Below are 17,701 nucleotides of genomic sequence, written 5' to 3' on the forward strand. Positions count from 1 at the left end.
AAAAAAACCTACTCTATTTTTAATAAAGTAAGTCAATGGGACCAAACTTGTTTCCACGTAATTTTGGGCCGTTTCTTTTAGTCCATTCTTCATGAAATTTACGAACAATGTAAAGAGCAAAAGGCATTTTTAGATTGTCAAAAACTGAAAAACAAAAATGGAGATACCAGCTTTTCCTCCGACAGCAGCGATATGTTGTGTTTTGGATGCTGGTATGCCGGTCAGCCAGCATGACCAGCTAAACCAGCACCAGACCGACATAAACCAGCTTAGACCAGCTTGGACCAGCATGGAATGTGTGCTGGCCTGTGCTGTTTTTTCAGCAGGGTACTGTCACAACCCCGTAGATGGCCAGGGCCCTTATTACACACTTCTATAATCCAAACATACCTCAGCCAGTTTGCATTGAAGACCCTGTAGTTACTCAATAACAAGCCTGGGATTTTACAGGGTTTTCATGTATTCAGTATAGGATACTAGTTTGTTTGACATTTAGCTTCTCAATTAATAAACAGAATGAGATGCATTTTTTTTTTTGCTGATATTTCAGTTTATTTCAGTTTAGCAAATAAACAAAAAAAAACTTCAGGAGAGAAGAACTGGAAGTGTTGGTAGAGTAGTAATATGTGTAGTAAACTCCAAATGACAGAGTAAGAGAACATACATCTCTGTTTACTAGCTAGCTATCCCACATAGGTCTGCAGCTAGTTAGCCTACTTATTCCAGAAACTTGAGTGATACGCCACCATTATTTTCATCATTTTCTTTAACAGGCTGCAAGGTTATTTGTCACATAGCCTATCAATTAAAGCCTAAAAGACAGCAAGGTTTAGCTAGTAAGCTATTTCAGTTTATTTCACTCAGCACCAGAAGACAACACAGGAGGAAAAAACAACCAAATGTTCAAAATCTTCAGTAAAAGGAACTGAAAAGTGATGGTAAAGTAATGTAAAGTCAGAAAACATACATATTTGTTTGCTAGCTGGCTAGCCTAGCTTATGTCTCTAGCTAAGCTGCTTAGTTCAGTAAGTTTAATGAATGCGACTAGGCAAGCTTTGACTGCAGTGTCCGAACCCTCATTAGAAAGTAGAGTTTCAGAGGCGTAGAATGCCAAGTCTTTCAGTCTAAGGTAAATGTGAAGCTGTTGTAAGAAGATGCTTAAACATTTAATTTTCAAGAGTATGACCTGTTCTTAGAACTGTTATTTTGACAAAAGCTAAGAAAGAATGTAACAAAATTCTGTGGAAGTGTCCTGTAGAATAACAATTTGTCTTGACCTTTTAAAAAGAGCATATTTAAGAAGCTCTCCTCCATCTCTTCAGAGCAAACTCTGCTGAGCCCTGCCCACTTTGTTTCACATCGCGAGAAGGCTCTGAGGGTGCACCATCAGTGGCTTCTTTTTATAGCCACAGCAGGGTCCGACCCTGCAGCGCCGCTTTGATAGCACTTTGTGTAGCGCGTTGTGCCCCGTGGAGCCAACTGCAGATAGTTTTATGAGCTAATCAGTGACCCATTCGCCATGGCTGATGTCTCTTACGCATAGTTGGAGTCAGCCAAAGGCACCATCTGGTGGGCATGGCTGCCTTATCAATGTGTGCAGAAGCCCAGTCACAACATGTGTTTAATTGTCCGGTGTGGTTTGTATAATGGACTGGGAGATTGTCTCCTGTTGTCAGCAGCAGCTCTGGTGGCAGATTGGGGAAGTGGAGCTTCAGTCACTGAATTATTGAACAGAAATGCTGCAGACAAGCTGCCACTCTGAGAGTTTTATGCTACTCTGAGGGTCCTCTGCTTACGTAGACTCAACTGCTGTAACTCTTTATAGATGAGAGCAGTGTATCCGGGTACTTTGCCCTTGAGTAATGCCTCCGCCCCTTTTTGGGTGAAAGCAACTTCTCTAATTGGACTGGCGATAAGTACAAATTCTGAGGTCTTTGACAATATAATACCATAAAATGAGTCCCCTACTGATTTATAGCTAATAAGAGCCCAAATGCTATGGCCAGTCAGACAAACAATTACATCATGTTGCTGTCAATGAATGAATAGCATCGTTATGTAGAAAAAATGAAAGAAATAAGGTCCATCAAAGTGGACGAACGACCCTATGGGCGCAGGTGTCGTATTTGCAGTTCGATTCCCTATACATTTATTATCATGGCATTAATGCAGCTTTTACACCTTGAATTTGGATTTGATGATAATCATGATAGAAATTACTACAGGGAGCAGGCAGGTGAAGCTGTTTTACTTGGTACCTATCAACAAGTCGGTGCAAGCAAGCCTGCTATTTGTTAACATAACTGTTCAGAATCACAATGTCTTCTTTTGCTGTGCTTCGCTCTTTGGGGCAGTAAAGAAAATTGTAAACTGGGCTTTTTTATTGTTGGACCAGCAAAATGTGACGCAGCAGCTTTTAGGCATGGTGCCATTAGTATTACCAATTTGACGCCGGCACTCTGACCAGCTTGTTTTCACCCAAAAGGGGGCGTCGGACGTCAGAGAAGTGACGTATGCTTGCACTCATCCATTAGAAAGATTATGCGTCTTGTGTCTTTGCAGCTGAAGTCACAATTGGCAGATCCATGCTCCGCCCACAAATGCATTCTTTCCTAGCAACTGTCGCAAGGTTGGATACATTTCTTGAACAATCTCATTCAACCTGATGAATTTATCTTGAAGTTTAGGTTCAAGCTAGTTTAGCTAGTTTAGAAGTTTAGCTAGTTGAAACTAGACAAGTTGGAAATAACAATTGTGCCACCACGCTCATGTTAGCTTGATTATGATAATTAAAGATCATTTGAAAAAATTACCTGTGCCATTCTGTTAGGCTTGTGCAACCTGGCAACCTGTGCAATAGGGTGGAGCAGCATGGATAGGTCAATTTTCACAGTACTTCATTATCACTTTTTTCATTGCAGATGAGGGACCAAAAGAAATGCTCCAAAATTACATGGACTAAAATCTTTTTTCACATTAACTTACATTAGAAGTTTAGAAAGTTTGTCTGCTCCTGTGCAGTTAACATTTTGGAGATACATTTTTTTTCCTCTCAAACAGCAATGATATCCTCTATCCACCCTTCTCTCCTTCTCCTCTGTAATCCTCCTCTGTCCTTCTGCAAACATTTGTGAGGGGGGAGAGATACAGCACAGCAGCAAGGATTTAGATTTCCTCGCTCAAGGACTTACCGAGCTGATTATACAATGCACATGCATGCCTTAATAAAGGGCCCCCCACCGTTCTCTCTCTCTCTCTCTCTCTCTCTCTCTCTCTCTCTCTCTCTCTCTCTCTCTATCCTAGTCTCTGTATTGCTCAGGCACTGTGACCCACACTGTCATCCTTAGGTGTTTTGATTCCACATTCTACCATAACTAACCAAAATAACAGAAGCAGTGCTGATGTAGATTTGGTGTAAACTGCGTAAATGTGTGCTGTTAATGAGACGTGGAGGGTGAATTTTCCAAAATGCTCAGCCTGGCATGTAGTGAATAGGCGGTTCTGTAACCATTCCAAGTCAATTTTTGTAGCATGAAAGTGGATGCATTTCACTCATCACCCGGCAGCCACTGGTACATCAGAGATATGGAGTCTCTTTAGAGGCTTTAGAGGGTCAAGATTTTAAAGCCATTTTTTTATTAAAAAAATAAAAATCTTTTTGGCATTTCAAGACCATTTTATTTCAAACCAAACCTTGAAGTAACTGTATTACTACAAAACGTACGCAGTTTAAAAAAAAAAAAAGAAAAAAACAATCAGTGTTGCCAAATTTCTGCCAGTTTTCTGCCAAATTTGGTAGAATTTGTTTTGGATAAAGTGCTTTGGCTGGTTTGGCTTTATTTGGGCTTCTTTTAATAATTTTGGTAGGTTTTAAAAAAGTATATAAAATTAATAAACTGCATTACTTAATGATGCAGCTGAATTTTGAATACACTTAACTTCTCCCCACATCCTATCAATCATAGTCACTTCTGCTGAGAGGAGGCCATTGTCCTGCCCATCTGCATCCTTCGCAATGGACATAAGTGATTAACACAGTTAGTTTATTATTGATTTAATTGATGTGCACACAAACTGAACAGACTAGATTATCCAGTTCACTCTGCATTACTGTACAGAGATCTGCAGTAGTAGGAAACTGGAATGGTCTATAAAAGATAAGCAAGTTGTAAAAATGTGTACGAGGAATAGTTAAGCTTGCAGTTATTATAGCTATTTATTTATTTTTGATTACATGGGATCAGATCCTATCACACCCAAGACATTAAAAAAATGTTGATATTCTGAAAACATTATATGATACACATACAAATCCAAGAATTTAATTATTTTATTGAAATTACTTACATTTTCTTTGTTTGAGAGGGATACTAAAAGTACATAGAAAGCTTTTGGGTCTTTAACAGTGGTAATATAAACACACTTGTTTAAAAGACTGATGGTGTTAAATACTTACCTGCAAATTAGTTCTGACTGCTTAATTCACCATGTCTTATGCACTTCATGTGTCTTCGATATCTGTTGAGGTCAACTAAATGCAAAGCATAGCTATTACAAAAAAAACCTTTCCTATTATCTAACTATTTTGGTACAAAGAAGAGTTTAGATTTCTAAAAGTTGAATTTTAAAATGATCTTTGGTTGGTATAAAAACATCAGCCACGCTGGCCGTGTAGCAGCTCAGCATATTTAGATGGAAAATGATGTCAGAGCTGCCTCTAGAATGCTAGAATTAGCCGGTGAAGGGGTGTAGGAGTATCTTTCATTATGCAGTTTTCTTTTTAACTCAAATGTAGTCAACCAGCCAAGATGTGTTTGATGTCCAGAGTTTGTTTCTTTTTGTTGAGTCACAAAGACAGTGTGGCTAACAACTAATGGAAGCTTATACCCAACCAATTAGCACTGGGCATGTCTGAAACATCACACCACTACTAATGCTACTACTGTTTTTAGCAACATAGTTTATTTTTATAGGTACCAGTAATAACTGTCTATGTAAAATGTGTCAGATGTAAATACTTCAAACCACATAATCGAGTCCATTTGAGATCACCTAATAACTTGATGGGGTTTGAGACAAGTGTTAATGATTAAGGCATTCAGTTTGCAAGGACTTAATTGTTGGGCTTCTATCAATGGCTTTATTCACTATGTAATTCAAAACGAAGGAAGCAAATATCAGATGACAAACAGTTTTGCCTTGTAGTGCAAAGCTAAAGACCAAAGGGCAAAAGGGAAAAGTTGGAAAATTCTTTTCATTAGTGTCACATTGATGCTGTTCTCCCCTGCTAAACGCTAGAAGCTACATGTACTGTATGGAATTCAGAGAAATTCAGAGAATTCACCATCTCTGAAATTCCTCTGCTGCTCATATTATTATGCACTGACTGCCATGAACCTGCAGAATGTTTAATCTTTAGCCTTTAAGTGCAGTATTTAACAACGCTTCTTTATGACATACTAATTTCTTTCATTTTAATAATCCAGGATTAGTGTCTATGTTCTTATACAGAAATTGTGTTGTTACTTGTAGTGTTATGTTCCCCCTGAGAAACTCTATAATGTGTGAAGTAGAGGTCTGTCTTTATAGCACAGGTCCTTGGTGTTTATTCATGTTTGTCAGATTCCAAATGTTCTCATTCTCTCTGACCTCCTTTACACCTAGTTGTTTCATCTGGATTGTAACCTGATAAGATTTTAACTATATGCATTTACACTTGGTAGTCAGATATGTCCCTGGTTAGTCAGATTGACATCTGATTGCTTTGTGGTGCGTAATGTGCAAATCAGCTCCTAAACAACCAGTTGCTAATGAAACAATAATCATGTGTGTTACATTCTGTTAGCTCATAGTTTGAAGTTCAATAGAATAAAAAATAAAGCAGCTGGATTACTGACTTTTGTAGTAGCATTAGTAGTGTTGTGATGTTTCAGACATGCTCAGGGCCAATTGGTTGAGTATAAGCTTCCATTACTTGTTAGCTACAGTGTCCTTGTGGGTCCAGTAATAAAAAAAAACAAAAAGAAACAAACTCTGGACTCCAAAAGTAAGAATGACTATCAGAAGCTATCTAAATCATATCAATTTTTAACTGGCTAATTTGTGTATTGCTGATGAATGGATGCTTGTTTGGGGTTCTAATAAGTTGTGGGTTAAATCACAGATAGCTCAGGATTTACGATCCAGGGGTCCGTCTCAGGACACAGTATTAACCAGTTTAACCAGTTGCTTCCCCTGCCCCATACCTGAGGTTCTTAGACTACACAATGGTACAATAATAACCCAGAAATTGTTAGGGGGCTTATGTCACTTATTAGGTAGGGCCAGCACTGATTTGGTGGGGGGGTGGGTGGGGGGGGTTAATTGTTGAGAGACAGAAGCATTTACACTTGTATAACATCTGGCTAAAATGCATCTCAAACCATCTCCTGAAGTGGTTTGAGCTGCAGATTTAAATATGCATTAATTGTGTCATATTTTTTATTTATTTATATATTTTTTTTAGACCTGCATTTTATATAGATAATCCTTAACCACACATAATCCTGATAATCAAGATGCATGAAACACCCAGGTGTAAATAGGATGAGCTGAAAGAAATCAGATTAGGCTTGATGAAAGAGACTCTCATTTATTAGATTTTTGTATTAATGTATTGTAATCCTGCTATTTCTTTGAAATGCTCACTATTGTTTTCTTTTTCAAAAAAGGTTTAATTTCGATACAGAAACACCCACTACAAACTTCGACAACTTCCCAGCAGCCATAATGACCGTCTTCCAGGTGCGACATGTGTTGTCTTATTTTTTGTGAACACTGTATCTTTTGCCATATTTTATTCAGGGTAATACATTAATTAGATGTCCAAATTTGGCTATATTTTTAATGTAATATTATGTCTTTAACAGAATGGATATCTTCTGTGTTCTCTGTGTTTGTTTTGTGCGTCTGTGATTGTGTCACCTGCAGATTCTGACGGGCGAGGACTGGAATGCAGTGATGTATCATGGGATTGAGTCTCAGGGGGGCGTCAGACGTGGGATGTTTTACTCCATTTACTTCATCGTTCTCACTCTCTTCGGAAACTGTATCCTCCGTCACATAAATAAAAAAAACTGCTCGGGCAACAAACACTGTTTCATCAGCTTCACAGACTGAATCACAAACGCACCATCAGTACAAATATGTCTTTAACCCGAGCTGAACCAGACACTCTTCTTAATGTATTCTTGGCTATCGCTGTCGATAACCTTGCCAATGCTCAGGAGCTGACAAAGGTGGGTTTATCGATCATACCAGCTTCATCTTTCTATTTCTGCTCCTGTGGTTTGAAATTCAGTTACTGAACAACTTCAGCAACACAACTCACTGTCGGTCAGTCTGCTGCAGTGCACCTAGGGCCAGATTCACAAACAACTTTCTCAATAAATATTTTAAAATGAAGACTAGGAAATATAATGTTCCCAACCAGAATGCACATAAATCTAAGTCTATCAGATACAGTTGTATGCAAAAGTTTGGTTACCCCCGGTCAAATTACATCATATTGAGAGAAAATACATTAACACACCATCTACAGAGAACACATTTCTGCACAAAGTGCAAAAGTTATGGCACTTTTTATATTGTATATTCTAAATATTATAAACTCAGCATGTAATTAGATGTTGTGTACTAAAATTTGCAGGAAAAATGCCATATTTAAGAGCATGTGTTAACTTATTCTCACTTAGAAAATCAAGAAAATTAGTGTTTTTTTTGCCCAGAACTGTATCATCTTAAAAGGACACTCCTACCAGACTGGGAAAACTCCCCTCTGATGATGTATGTTGATGGTGGGAGGCACTTTTAAAAACTGCAACTGCCTCATGATACAGTTTAGGGTTGTTTGAAATGTGTCAGAAAGAAGCCAGATAGCTAACATATTTAAACCAACCCTCCCCAAAGATAGTAGATTTCCATCCCATAAATTCATCCCACCGCTAGGATATGTCCTCAGAAGGAAGCTTTCTTGGCATTATTGGAGTGTGCCTTGAAGAAAATCTTATCTTATTGAGTAAGTAGACAGTCTGTCCTGGTTCTAAGAGGCTTTTCTTTCTCTGTATTGGCAAACCAAAGTACTTCAAATGGCAAAACTACAACAGGCTGTATTAGTGTATATAGTTTTTTGCGTAGACACCCATTCAACTGAGTGAAGTCAGCTACTTCAAGGTGCACCCATTTGCTGACACAGGTGTTCAATTGTGCATGCACAGCTTTTATAATCTCTGGAGCAGCGACACATGAGCCTAAGGTCACCATGCCCAATGCCAAGCATCAGTTAGCGGGCTATAAAGCCCACCAGCATTAGGAGTGGCCTTTGTGATTCAAAACTACTCACCCAACATCAGTACCTCACATCATTAATGGTCTTGTGGCTAAATATATTCAAATCTTCACAGCAGTGATGTCTAGAACATGTTACTGTAGCAAGGGGGGGAGGGGGGGGCAAACTCCCTATTAATACCCTTGAGGAAAACATTAAACTTATGTTTTTTGAAATAGTTCAGTAAATTATTGCAGAGGATTACATATTTGTGCAATTTAAAGGTGAGCGTTAGGTTGTCTTCAAGGTAGGTGGATATTTTTAAAACATTTATGGGGACGTTCTTTGCAAGAATATAGATTCTTCTGAGCTTTATTCATAAGAACAAAAATGTTTTGTGAATTTAGTCCCTGGGCCTTTTTCTCCTTAGCAGCATTTTAATCATTTTGCTAGAATTTTTCTGAAGTCTGAACCAAGTGGAAGCAGTTTCTTCTCATTTATGATCTGCTCAAGTGTCGGAAATTGAGTTTTTTTTTCAAGGGGACAGTTTTGCGGCTGGATTTCATTTTCAGGAGCCATTCTGACTTTGTGAGGCATTTTTTCTAACTTATTAAAAACAGTGCAGAGCATTTTCCACGTCTACTTTGTGAGCATAGATTTAAGTTCAGTGGCAACTTTTAAATATTCAGAGGCATTTTTTTGCCCTAAGGTCTCACTAAATATATGATATGGTCATTGTGTCTGTTAGGATGAGGAGGAGCAGGAGGAAGCAGCCAAGAAGAGCATGGCTCTACAGAAGGCCATGGAGGTGAAGGAGGTCAGCCCCATGTCTGCAGCAAACATCTCCATCGCAGCGTGAGTCTGAACGCTCCCCATTCTCCTGCTCTTTTACTCTATTGACTGTCTTCCCTCTCAACTCCTGTGATGGGTTCCATACACTAGGCTCTATGTGTCTGTCTGTGATGTTGATGGTGTGTCTTCTCCAGCATTTCACTAATTCTCCTTTCATTAAATTTACAATATCTCACAGACCGTCATATGTAAGGTCCTGACTTCTCTCAGCCGCTGTTTATAGCCCCAGTTGCTTTGTGACTTCCCTTTAATAGTTGGTGGCTTTGCTTTATGACAGTTTTATGATTTTAATACCACATTATTACAGCAGTAGGTAAACTGAAATGTGTCAGTGTTTGTGGCCAGCTGTTTGTTTTGTTTCTCTATTTGTGTTTGATAGAATTGTTTTTTCATGTACAGTAAGTGTTTGTCATCCACAACCAATTGATCAGAAGAAATAATGAATAACAAATAATTGATTCCCTTGTAAATACAAACTGCAACGATGTGTTAATTAACTAATAGCACACAATTACAGTTACAGTGCACTACACTATGCATGGTTATCCAACAATGTTATGTTTTTCATTTACAATTTCTGTTTTTTAAATTGTGTCTTTATCTTTGACATGTAAGTCTGATGTTTTTGGTGACACTGAAGTGGAGGGTCAGTATTTTAATACAAGATTTGTATCATTTCAGCTGTACTGGTAAATACATCAAAACATTTTTTTGAATTTTCATGCCGTTGTTTATAAACACCCTTGACTGAAGTGTTACCAATCTGTGTGTTGTGTGTTGTGTAATGTGTGTTGGACAGGTGGACAGACAGGTAGATGGACGTTCCTCAGGGGAAGCCCCTCTGACGGCCATCTCTACTTAAGCACACTTTTTGGTTTTATTTTGTTTATTTTTTGTCTTATTCTTTATTGTTTTGTTTTGTTTTGCATGTGCAGTTTTGTAAAGCAAAATCGAGATGTGCTCTCTCGCAGCTCTTCCGTCTGCAGCGTTCACTCACCGTGAGTTTTGCTCTCACTTACAATATTCTCCTCTCACTCCTCTCCTCAATCCTCTGCCTCTCCTTTCCTCTCCTTTTATCTCGTCGCTTGTCCGTTTCTCCTCTCCTCTCCTCTCTCTGGTCATACCCGTCTTCTCCCTGCAATGCTCTTTATGTTACTGCATGTTACTCAAGCTCCTGCTTTGGATTTAGTAACACACTGTCATGCCCTCCCGTAATCTATGATGAAATTTTCTACTAAATAAGGAATACTCCAGCATTTATAATGCAAACATCAACTCCAAAGTATGGACACTATGTTAAAGGTAGATCTATAAAACCACTTTGACCTTATCAGCTTCATAGCTTTTTGTAAATATATGCTCATTTTGAAATTGATGCCTGCAACAAGTTATGAACAAGGATGGGTTGAGGCCACTTTGCCAAAAACTGCATCAGCAAATAATCCAACAGTTTAAGAACATTGTTCCTCAATGAGTGATTTTAAGGATTTTAGGTGTTAAAATGTGCATAATACCATCAAAATATCCAGGAATTCAGGAGAGACCTCTCTGCATAAAGGAAAAGGCTGAGAACCACAACCGAATGCCTGTTACTTTAGACCCCTCAAATGGCAGTGCATTAAAAGCCGGCATGTTTCTGTGATTGATATCACCACATGGGCTCTGTAACACCTTGACATACCACTAATGAGTACATCTGTCACTGTGTCCACAAATGCAAGTTAAAACTGAACTTTGCACAGTGGAAGTCATAGTGTCCAGAAACGCTGCCAACTTCTCTGGGCTCAAGCTTACTTGAAATGGACTGATGCACAGTGTGGTCACACTTTCAGATCGTTTATGGAGTAAACAAATGTTGTGTTCTCTGGGCCAAAGAACAAAAAAAGGACCATTCAGATTGCGACCAGCATAAAGTTAAAAAAGCCATTCCTCTTATGGTAAGGGCATGTGTTAGTGCCCATCACATGGCGTTTAGCTTGCACATCTGAGACCGTTAAAGCTTGAACACATTTTGGAGCAACAAATGACGCCTTCTAGACTACGTCTTTTTCAGGAACGTCCATGCTTATTTCAACATGACATTGATGTTACATCAGGACAGAGAGTATGGCTGCTAAACTCACGTCCCTGCAATCGAGACCAGTCCCTCTTGTGGTAAATATGACTGTGAAGTCCCTGTATGGGTGCACAATTGGAATGACAAAAAATCTGCTTTTAAAACTGGATCAGTTGGTGTCTTCTGTCTCCAAATGACTATTAACATTACACACTGATAGACATGTTTCTATCCCAGTTTTTATGGTGTGTTGTGTCAAATATATAATGAGCATATTTTTACAAAGAAAAATATTAAATATTGTGTTTTGTGTAAAATTGAAGTTAGTAATAAGAAAATATGAATAATTATAATACTTTTAGTATATTTCCCTGTCTTTCTGTACTTTATCATTTCACCATGTTTCCCTGAAAAAGAACAGAAGACTTGTTGGCTTTTGCAGTTCCTGAATTGTGAATTTGAAATACATTATTTAGTTATATAATATGAAATCATAACTTTTCCACTTTAATAGTACAGTTCTTACTGTGAGACGGACATGAAGCAATTCAGGTTACGTTCACTTTCTCTAAGGTTTTCTGTTGTTCACTTCTTCTCCAACTACAGTGAAACATGTCAAATATAGTGATAAGTGATAAAGTGATAAACAACCATATTCTACAAATGTAGCAGACAGAGATGGAAAATGCTGGAGTATCTCTTAATGTAACTGCAACAATGACTGCAATGAATGCTGAACAAGTGATGTTGAGACTGCATTCTGTGTCAGATTCTGACCAATCCTTGGAGACAAAAAGTCAAACAGTCAAACAGGATGGACAAATATGCACTACACTGCAAAATCAGCAGATTATGATGCATGGATTCCAGTGCATAATTATGGATTATAACACATAACTTCAGTGTGTTTAAGTAGAATTTATTGAACGCTCAGAGGACGTTCCAGTCAAAGGCAGGACAGCATTACTGAGGGCTCATAATGTGAAGCGCTGAGCTTATTAGCCATAGATGGTACTTTACAGATACATGATACATTATAATGTGCAACTTTGAACTGGAAGGACAGACCACTATAGCCAACCACAAACACATCTTTGTAATGTTAATGTGATCATTTGATCTTGGTGGTGCTGCTTTTTTCTATTTCTGGCGTGATGAATTATGTAGAGGACTGTTCTGAGAGACAGCCTGCACTTTAAGTTTGTTTTCCTTACCAGTGAGTAACGTTTCCAATATGAATGAAGGCCAGGCTAAACAGAGCAGTCTGGGTTTGCTGCCTGCAGGCTTCAGTGGTCATTTGGATCAACTCTGAGCGTGCGTGTGTGCGCATTGAGGGATTTTAGGGGGAGTGTATTGCTTAGAGTGAGTCATGGTGTGCTAATTCCAGTTGCACCTTTGTGTGGGCAGTATGGGTGTATGCGTCTTCTTTTGTTCCGTGTCAGAACAAAACCCTGTATCTCTAAAATGGCAACTTTACAGGAAAATTAAAAACAAATTCTTAACTTTTAAAGGGCCTATATCCTACAATTGTACTGCATTTTATTTTTTCTCTGTGGTCCACTTCTAACATTTGTGTGGCTTTTTGTACCAAAAGCAGACATAATTCATTTTTAAACGACCATTTTCTAACTCCCCCTGTAACGTTTTGGAATTAAACAGACTGCTTTTGTTACTGTGCCTCTTAGACTGAGATATGTATATTGAGCTCTGATTTGATTGGCTACACTGTATTGTCTCTAATTCAAAAAGCAATCCAGGCTGAAACACCCCTTGTAACTTCAGTGTGAATGGGCGGGGCTAAACTGCTGTAGGCAGTTATATGAATATATATATATTTTTTGTGAAGCTGTTTTTGCAGTTTAATTTCCGTGTATGCATTGTGTGACCTGGAGAGAGAGTGGTATGTTTGGAAACTTTAACAGTGTTTACATACTACATCAAACTCTTTTTAAAAAAAAACAAAGGAAATTTGGTTTTCCATGAACTGGGCCAATTATTTATTCCAAACAATTTTGGGCCATTTCTGTTGGTCCTTTCATCATGAAATTTTGCCACCATGTAAAGAACAACTGACATTTTCCAATTATGCAAAAAAGTGGAAAAAAAGCAAAAATCGAGATACGAGGTTTTGTCCCAACACCAACAATATGTTTATTTATCTGTCGGTTTCTTTGTGTTATTTTTGCCTCTCTGCTTTTCCCTATTCTTGTCATGTGTTTCCCCTCTCTCTCGTTCTCTCTTCCTCTCCCTCTCTCTCTCTCACTCTGTCTCTCACTCTCATCCCTGTGTTGTATTTTGTGTGTGTCTTGTCTTTAACATGTCTGTTGTTCTGTGATGTGTGAATCTCTATGTTGCTCACAGGAGTCATATCTACTCCCCCACCCGCCGCTTTGTGAGGTATTGTTCTATAGTCCTCCTGCAGGTCCCATAGACCTATCCGTGCTTCACCTACATATGCATTCTTTTATAGTTGCTTTTGTAAGATTGAACAGGTTTTACAGATAATGGACAAAATCCCATTGAATCTACTGTGAAATTTTAACTTTTGCCAAAATACCTAAATTTAGAGTTGTAATGATGTATTTTTTGTATTTGTGTGACAGTCACACTGTTAGAATAGATCAGGTATTTTATTTGTTGTGTAATATCACTCTGCCTTATACTTACAGCAAGCATTTCTGGCTGAATAATAATCTGGCTTATAATTTCTTTGTTGAGATCTAAAGATTTCTGCCAAGTAGCTTGACTTGACTTTACTGATCCTGTTGTGGTTTCTGTTTTTGCTGAAATGTCAATATACACATTATTGTGTACTCCTACCTTGTGTCTACGCTTACTGTATACTTTATCAGCTCCACTTACCATATAGGTGCACTTTGTAGTTTGTAGAGATGTAAAGTCAGAGACGTTGGCTCATCTGTTGCTGCACAGTTTGCATTAGTCATTCTCTAGTACTTTTGGTTGGTGGACTATTCTCAGTCCAGCAGTGACACTGCTGTGCTGTTTAAAAACACACAGTACCATGTCACTATCACGTCAGTGTCACCACAGTGCTGAGACTGATGCACCATCCAGATAATACCTGCTCTGTGGTGGTCCTGTGAGGGTTCTGACCTGACGATGGCACCACTGGCAACGGAGAGAAGGGAGAACGCAGGCTGCGGGGTGTACAGGGAGGGCAAAAGGGGCAATGTAGAGAGGAGGATGCACAGGCCTAGTGTAAGGGTAAAGGGAGGCTAACAAAGTATATAGAAAAACAAAATTGACTACAGTCTGTAATTGAAGAGCTACAGAGTGCATCTATGTGATAAGTGGAGCTGATAGGATGGATAGTGAGTGTGGATTTAAGATGTATTATATTATATCTAATAAAGTGGCCAGTGAGAGTATAGGCCAAGAATGACAAGGAAAATGTTGCTTGCAAATCTCTCAGAAGAAAATTCAGCCATGCTACAGTTGCTAGTGGTGTACGCTACAGTGTTAACTAAGTAGCAACATTAAAACAGCTGAAGCAAGTAAACTTTCTGCTTACTCTATCAATCAGATGTTTATCCCTAAAAACCTCTTTTATAAACAATATACAAACAAAAAACTTTCAGACATACAGTGGGGTCTAAGATCACAAGATCACTAATGTAATTCTAATTTGATGCAAAATGTTTCATTACAAATGATATTATCAGCATAACAATTTGAGTGAAAATTAGAAATTTTGAAATATCTTGCATTTCCCAGATTTTTAATGTGGTCTCAGACATTTGAACCCCAACAAAATGAATCAGTTGAAACATTAAATTCTGAGGTGGAGGGGTAGGGGAGGGGAACACTTGCTGTTAGGTCGAATGGGATTTTGCCCATTTTCTGTAAAGCTTGTCCAACCTTACAACAATTTGCCACTGAAGAATGCATTTGAGAGGGGGTGCGTAGACAGGTCAATTGAGCATACATACTTCAACCCCATTACACATGCCGAATTTGCATTAGAATAGCTGCTAGAACATCTCATCACTAAGACTCCATCTCCTGAATCAGTGAAAAGCTTTCAGCTTATGTCCTGGTGTAAGTCATTTTTTTCATCCTCTCAGTTTTATGGCGTAGGGAAAAACTCCTTTTCCATTTTTCAGCACACATAATATTGTGTGGGCCACTAGTGTGTGTGTGTGTGTGTGTGTGTGTACAGTGCAATATATACAGGAGAGGAAAAATGGTCTCCCTATTAGGACAGTATGTTTACTTTTTTTAGGTCCTGACTGAGAAAATCAGTAGTACCATTGGAGTCCATTTGAAAGCATATTTGCAGATGTCAGAGAATTATGCAAATAGAAATGTAGCCTATGCACTAATAGGAGTGCATTACATTTAGCACAGAATATTTTTAATCAGAAGTGTAAGCAAAACTGTCACACTTTACAGCCTTACCTAGGCCTATTCTCCATACTCAGAACGTATATTGGGAATGTAAAAGTTGCTGCCAACTTTTTGGCCCACCTCAGGGGCAGCAATTAGATGATATGCGAATCCAGTAGGTTTGCCAGAGGTTGCTTTTTGGATAGCATATTTCATGGCAGGATGACAGTGATGACTGCCCGGTGAATCCACACTGAAGCAGCAGTAGTCCTTCAGTCCATTTTAACATATAATCAGCATTTCTCTGGTCCTTTATAAGCCAGCAGCTCCAAGGCACTCCTAGGACCAGAGCTCATCTGGTGATGAGGTTTGATTTATCAGCATGAATTACAGGGGCATGAACAAAAGCGACCTTTTCATTTTTTTAGATCAGTGACTGATGACATGCACATGCATTTTTACATACATAAGCTCATTATTCTTATTTAATGTTGCCAGAGGTGGGTAGGAACTAGTTACATAGACGCAGTTATGATTTGTGTTTCTGTGAGTTGTCAGAAGATAATACTTTCACACATGCTCGAGGATATTTGTGAGGAAACTTTTTCCTCAGTTGCATTTTACTCATTTACATCTAGTTTCTAAATTTCATCCTGTTTTGCTGGACTCAAGACTTGGAGTGCTATACTGTTGCTCACATCGCTCACCTTTGAGAGATATGAGCATTTTATTTTAAAGCAGAAGTACCACAAAAGAGAAAAACAAGACCTGACAAACTTCAGTTCCTATGCTGATATATGCTAGATGTTCCACAGCGGTACTGTAGGGAACTCTACACTTTACAAGGCAACTCAGACTCCTATGTCATAACTTCATTAAATTAATGATAATTTGGTAACACTTCACTGTAGCATAGTGGTCATAAAGCTATGACTCCTACATAAGCCTGTCATGATAACTGACATAAATCTACATAAACATTTATAAAGGCCAGTAGGTGTAATCTGTCATTAAGGCTGCTTTTGTCAGCTCTGCTGTCAAGCTGATACAAGCCTGTTCAGGTGTCATAAATTTTTCCTGTGCCATGACACCTTTTTGGGTGAAATGACCTAGCACATTATAAGAGCTGACTTTGTTTCTTAAGGTACATCACAGTGACATAATGCTGTTGATGTTACAAAGCATAAATCTTATAAATGGTAAAATGAATTTGTTCAGCCAGCCTTGGCAAGCTGCAATCAACATTGTGTCACTGTGACATACACTGAGCTACAAAGTAATTTCTTCTTAGAAAGTGACAGAGGAAATCAGTGTCAACTGATAGAGATGTTATGTCATGTTGACAAATGCTAACTTCATGACAAATGAGGCCTTTTGGAATGAGTGTTTATTCAGAGGAAAACCCTCTGGGCCTTCAGAGAAAGCCTGAAAATTTCTGAGAACTAAAAAACACTGTAATTTTGACTAATTTTTGTTCAACAGAATCATGCTTATATTTAGACTCTGGAAGTATTTCAGTACTGCTCTTGTTTCATTGTTAAGTTTTGGATGAAAACCAAAGAGTTAAATTCTTTAAATGGTCAGTGGAAAACAGGCTAATCGGCAATAGTTTTTCTCCATAGTTTCTAAGTACATAAGCGAGCTCTCCTATTGGTTAGGACTTTAAGACTTGATGAGGATGCCTAACACGTTAGATTTACCATCAGCATAATTATGAAGTGACATTGAATTTGACCATTTAAGTTTCAATATCCAATTTTCCAAGTCGGAATTTCATTACTTCTGGAACTTCCAGATACATCATTGACTGTGAATACAAGCGTCAGCCTTATGGGTGGTTAGAAATGGAAGACATGGGTGCAGCTCTATACCAGAGCTCACTATATTGAGTTCTTTGAAACTGCTACAAGATAAAATATCTGCTAATATGTCTGTCACAAGCTTCAAGTGAAACATGGATTGTCTTTCAGATACTTCAGATGTGTGTTTAATTTAGATCGGCCAATAAATTTAGAGCAAATTGCTGTTAGCTTAGCAGTATCAAACTACTAGAATCCCATAGAAACACAAGCAATAATGGAGAGGTGGGAGAGCCACACAGTGTTTTTTTTGAGTTTTCATATTTATGGATTGAAGGCTTT

General features: G+C 38.4%; 1 protein-coding gene across 1 annotated transcript in view; it reads left to right on the plus strand.

Annotated features, from left to right (window-relative positions):
* cacna1bb (calcium channel, voltage-dependent, N type, alpha 1B subunit, b) overlaps positions 1–17,701 on the plus strand; it is a 230,221-nt gene that overhangs the window by 144,881 nt on the left and 67,639 nt on the right. Inside the window, exons 17-21 of the mRNA XM_036587925.1 lie at positions 6,711–6,783; positions 6,970–7,087; positions 7,210–7,277; positions 9,054–9,160; positions 10,093–10,155. Coding sequence (XP_036443818.1) covers positions 6,711–6,783; positions 6,970–7,087; positions 7,210–7,277; positions 9,054–9,160; positions 10,093–10,155 — 429 coding nt within the window. The remainder of the gene's footprint in view (positions 1–6,710; positions 6,784–6,969; positions 7,088–7,209; positions 7,278–9,053; positions 9,161–10,092; positions 10,156–17,701) is intronic.

The sequence above is a fragment of the Colossoma macropomum genome, unplaced genomic scaffold (genome assembly GCF_904425465.1).
Source record: "Colossoma macropomum unplaced genomic scaffold, Colossoma_macropomum, whole genome shotgun sequence".
NCBI lineage: Eukaryota > Metazoa > Chordata > Actinopteri > Characiformes > Serrasalmidae > Colossoma > Colossoma macropomum.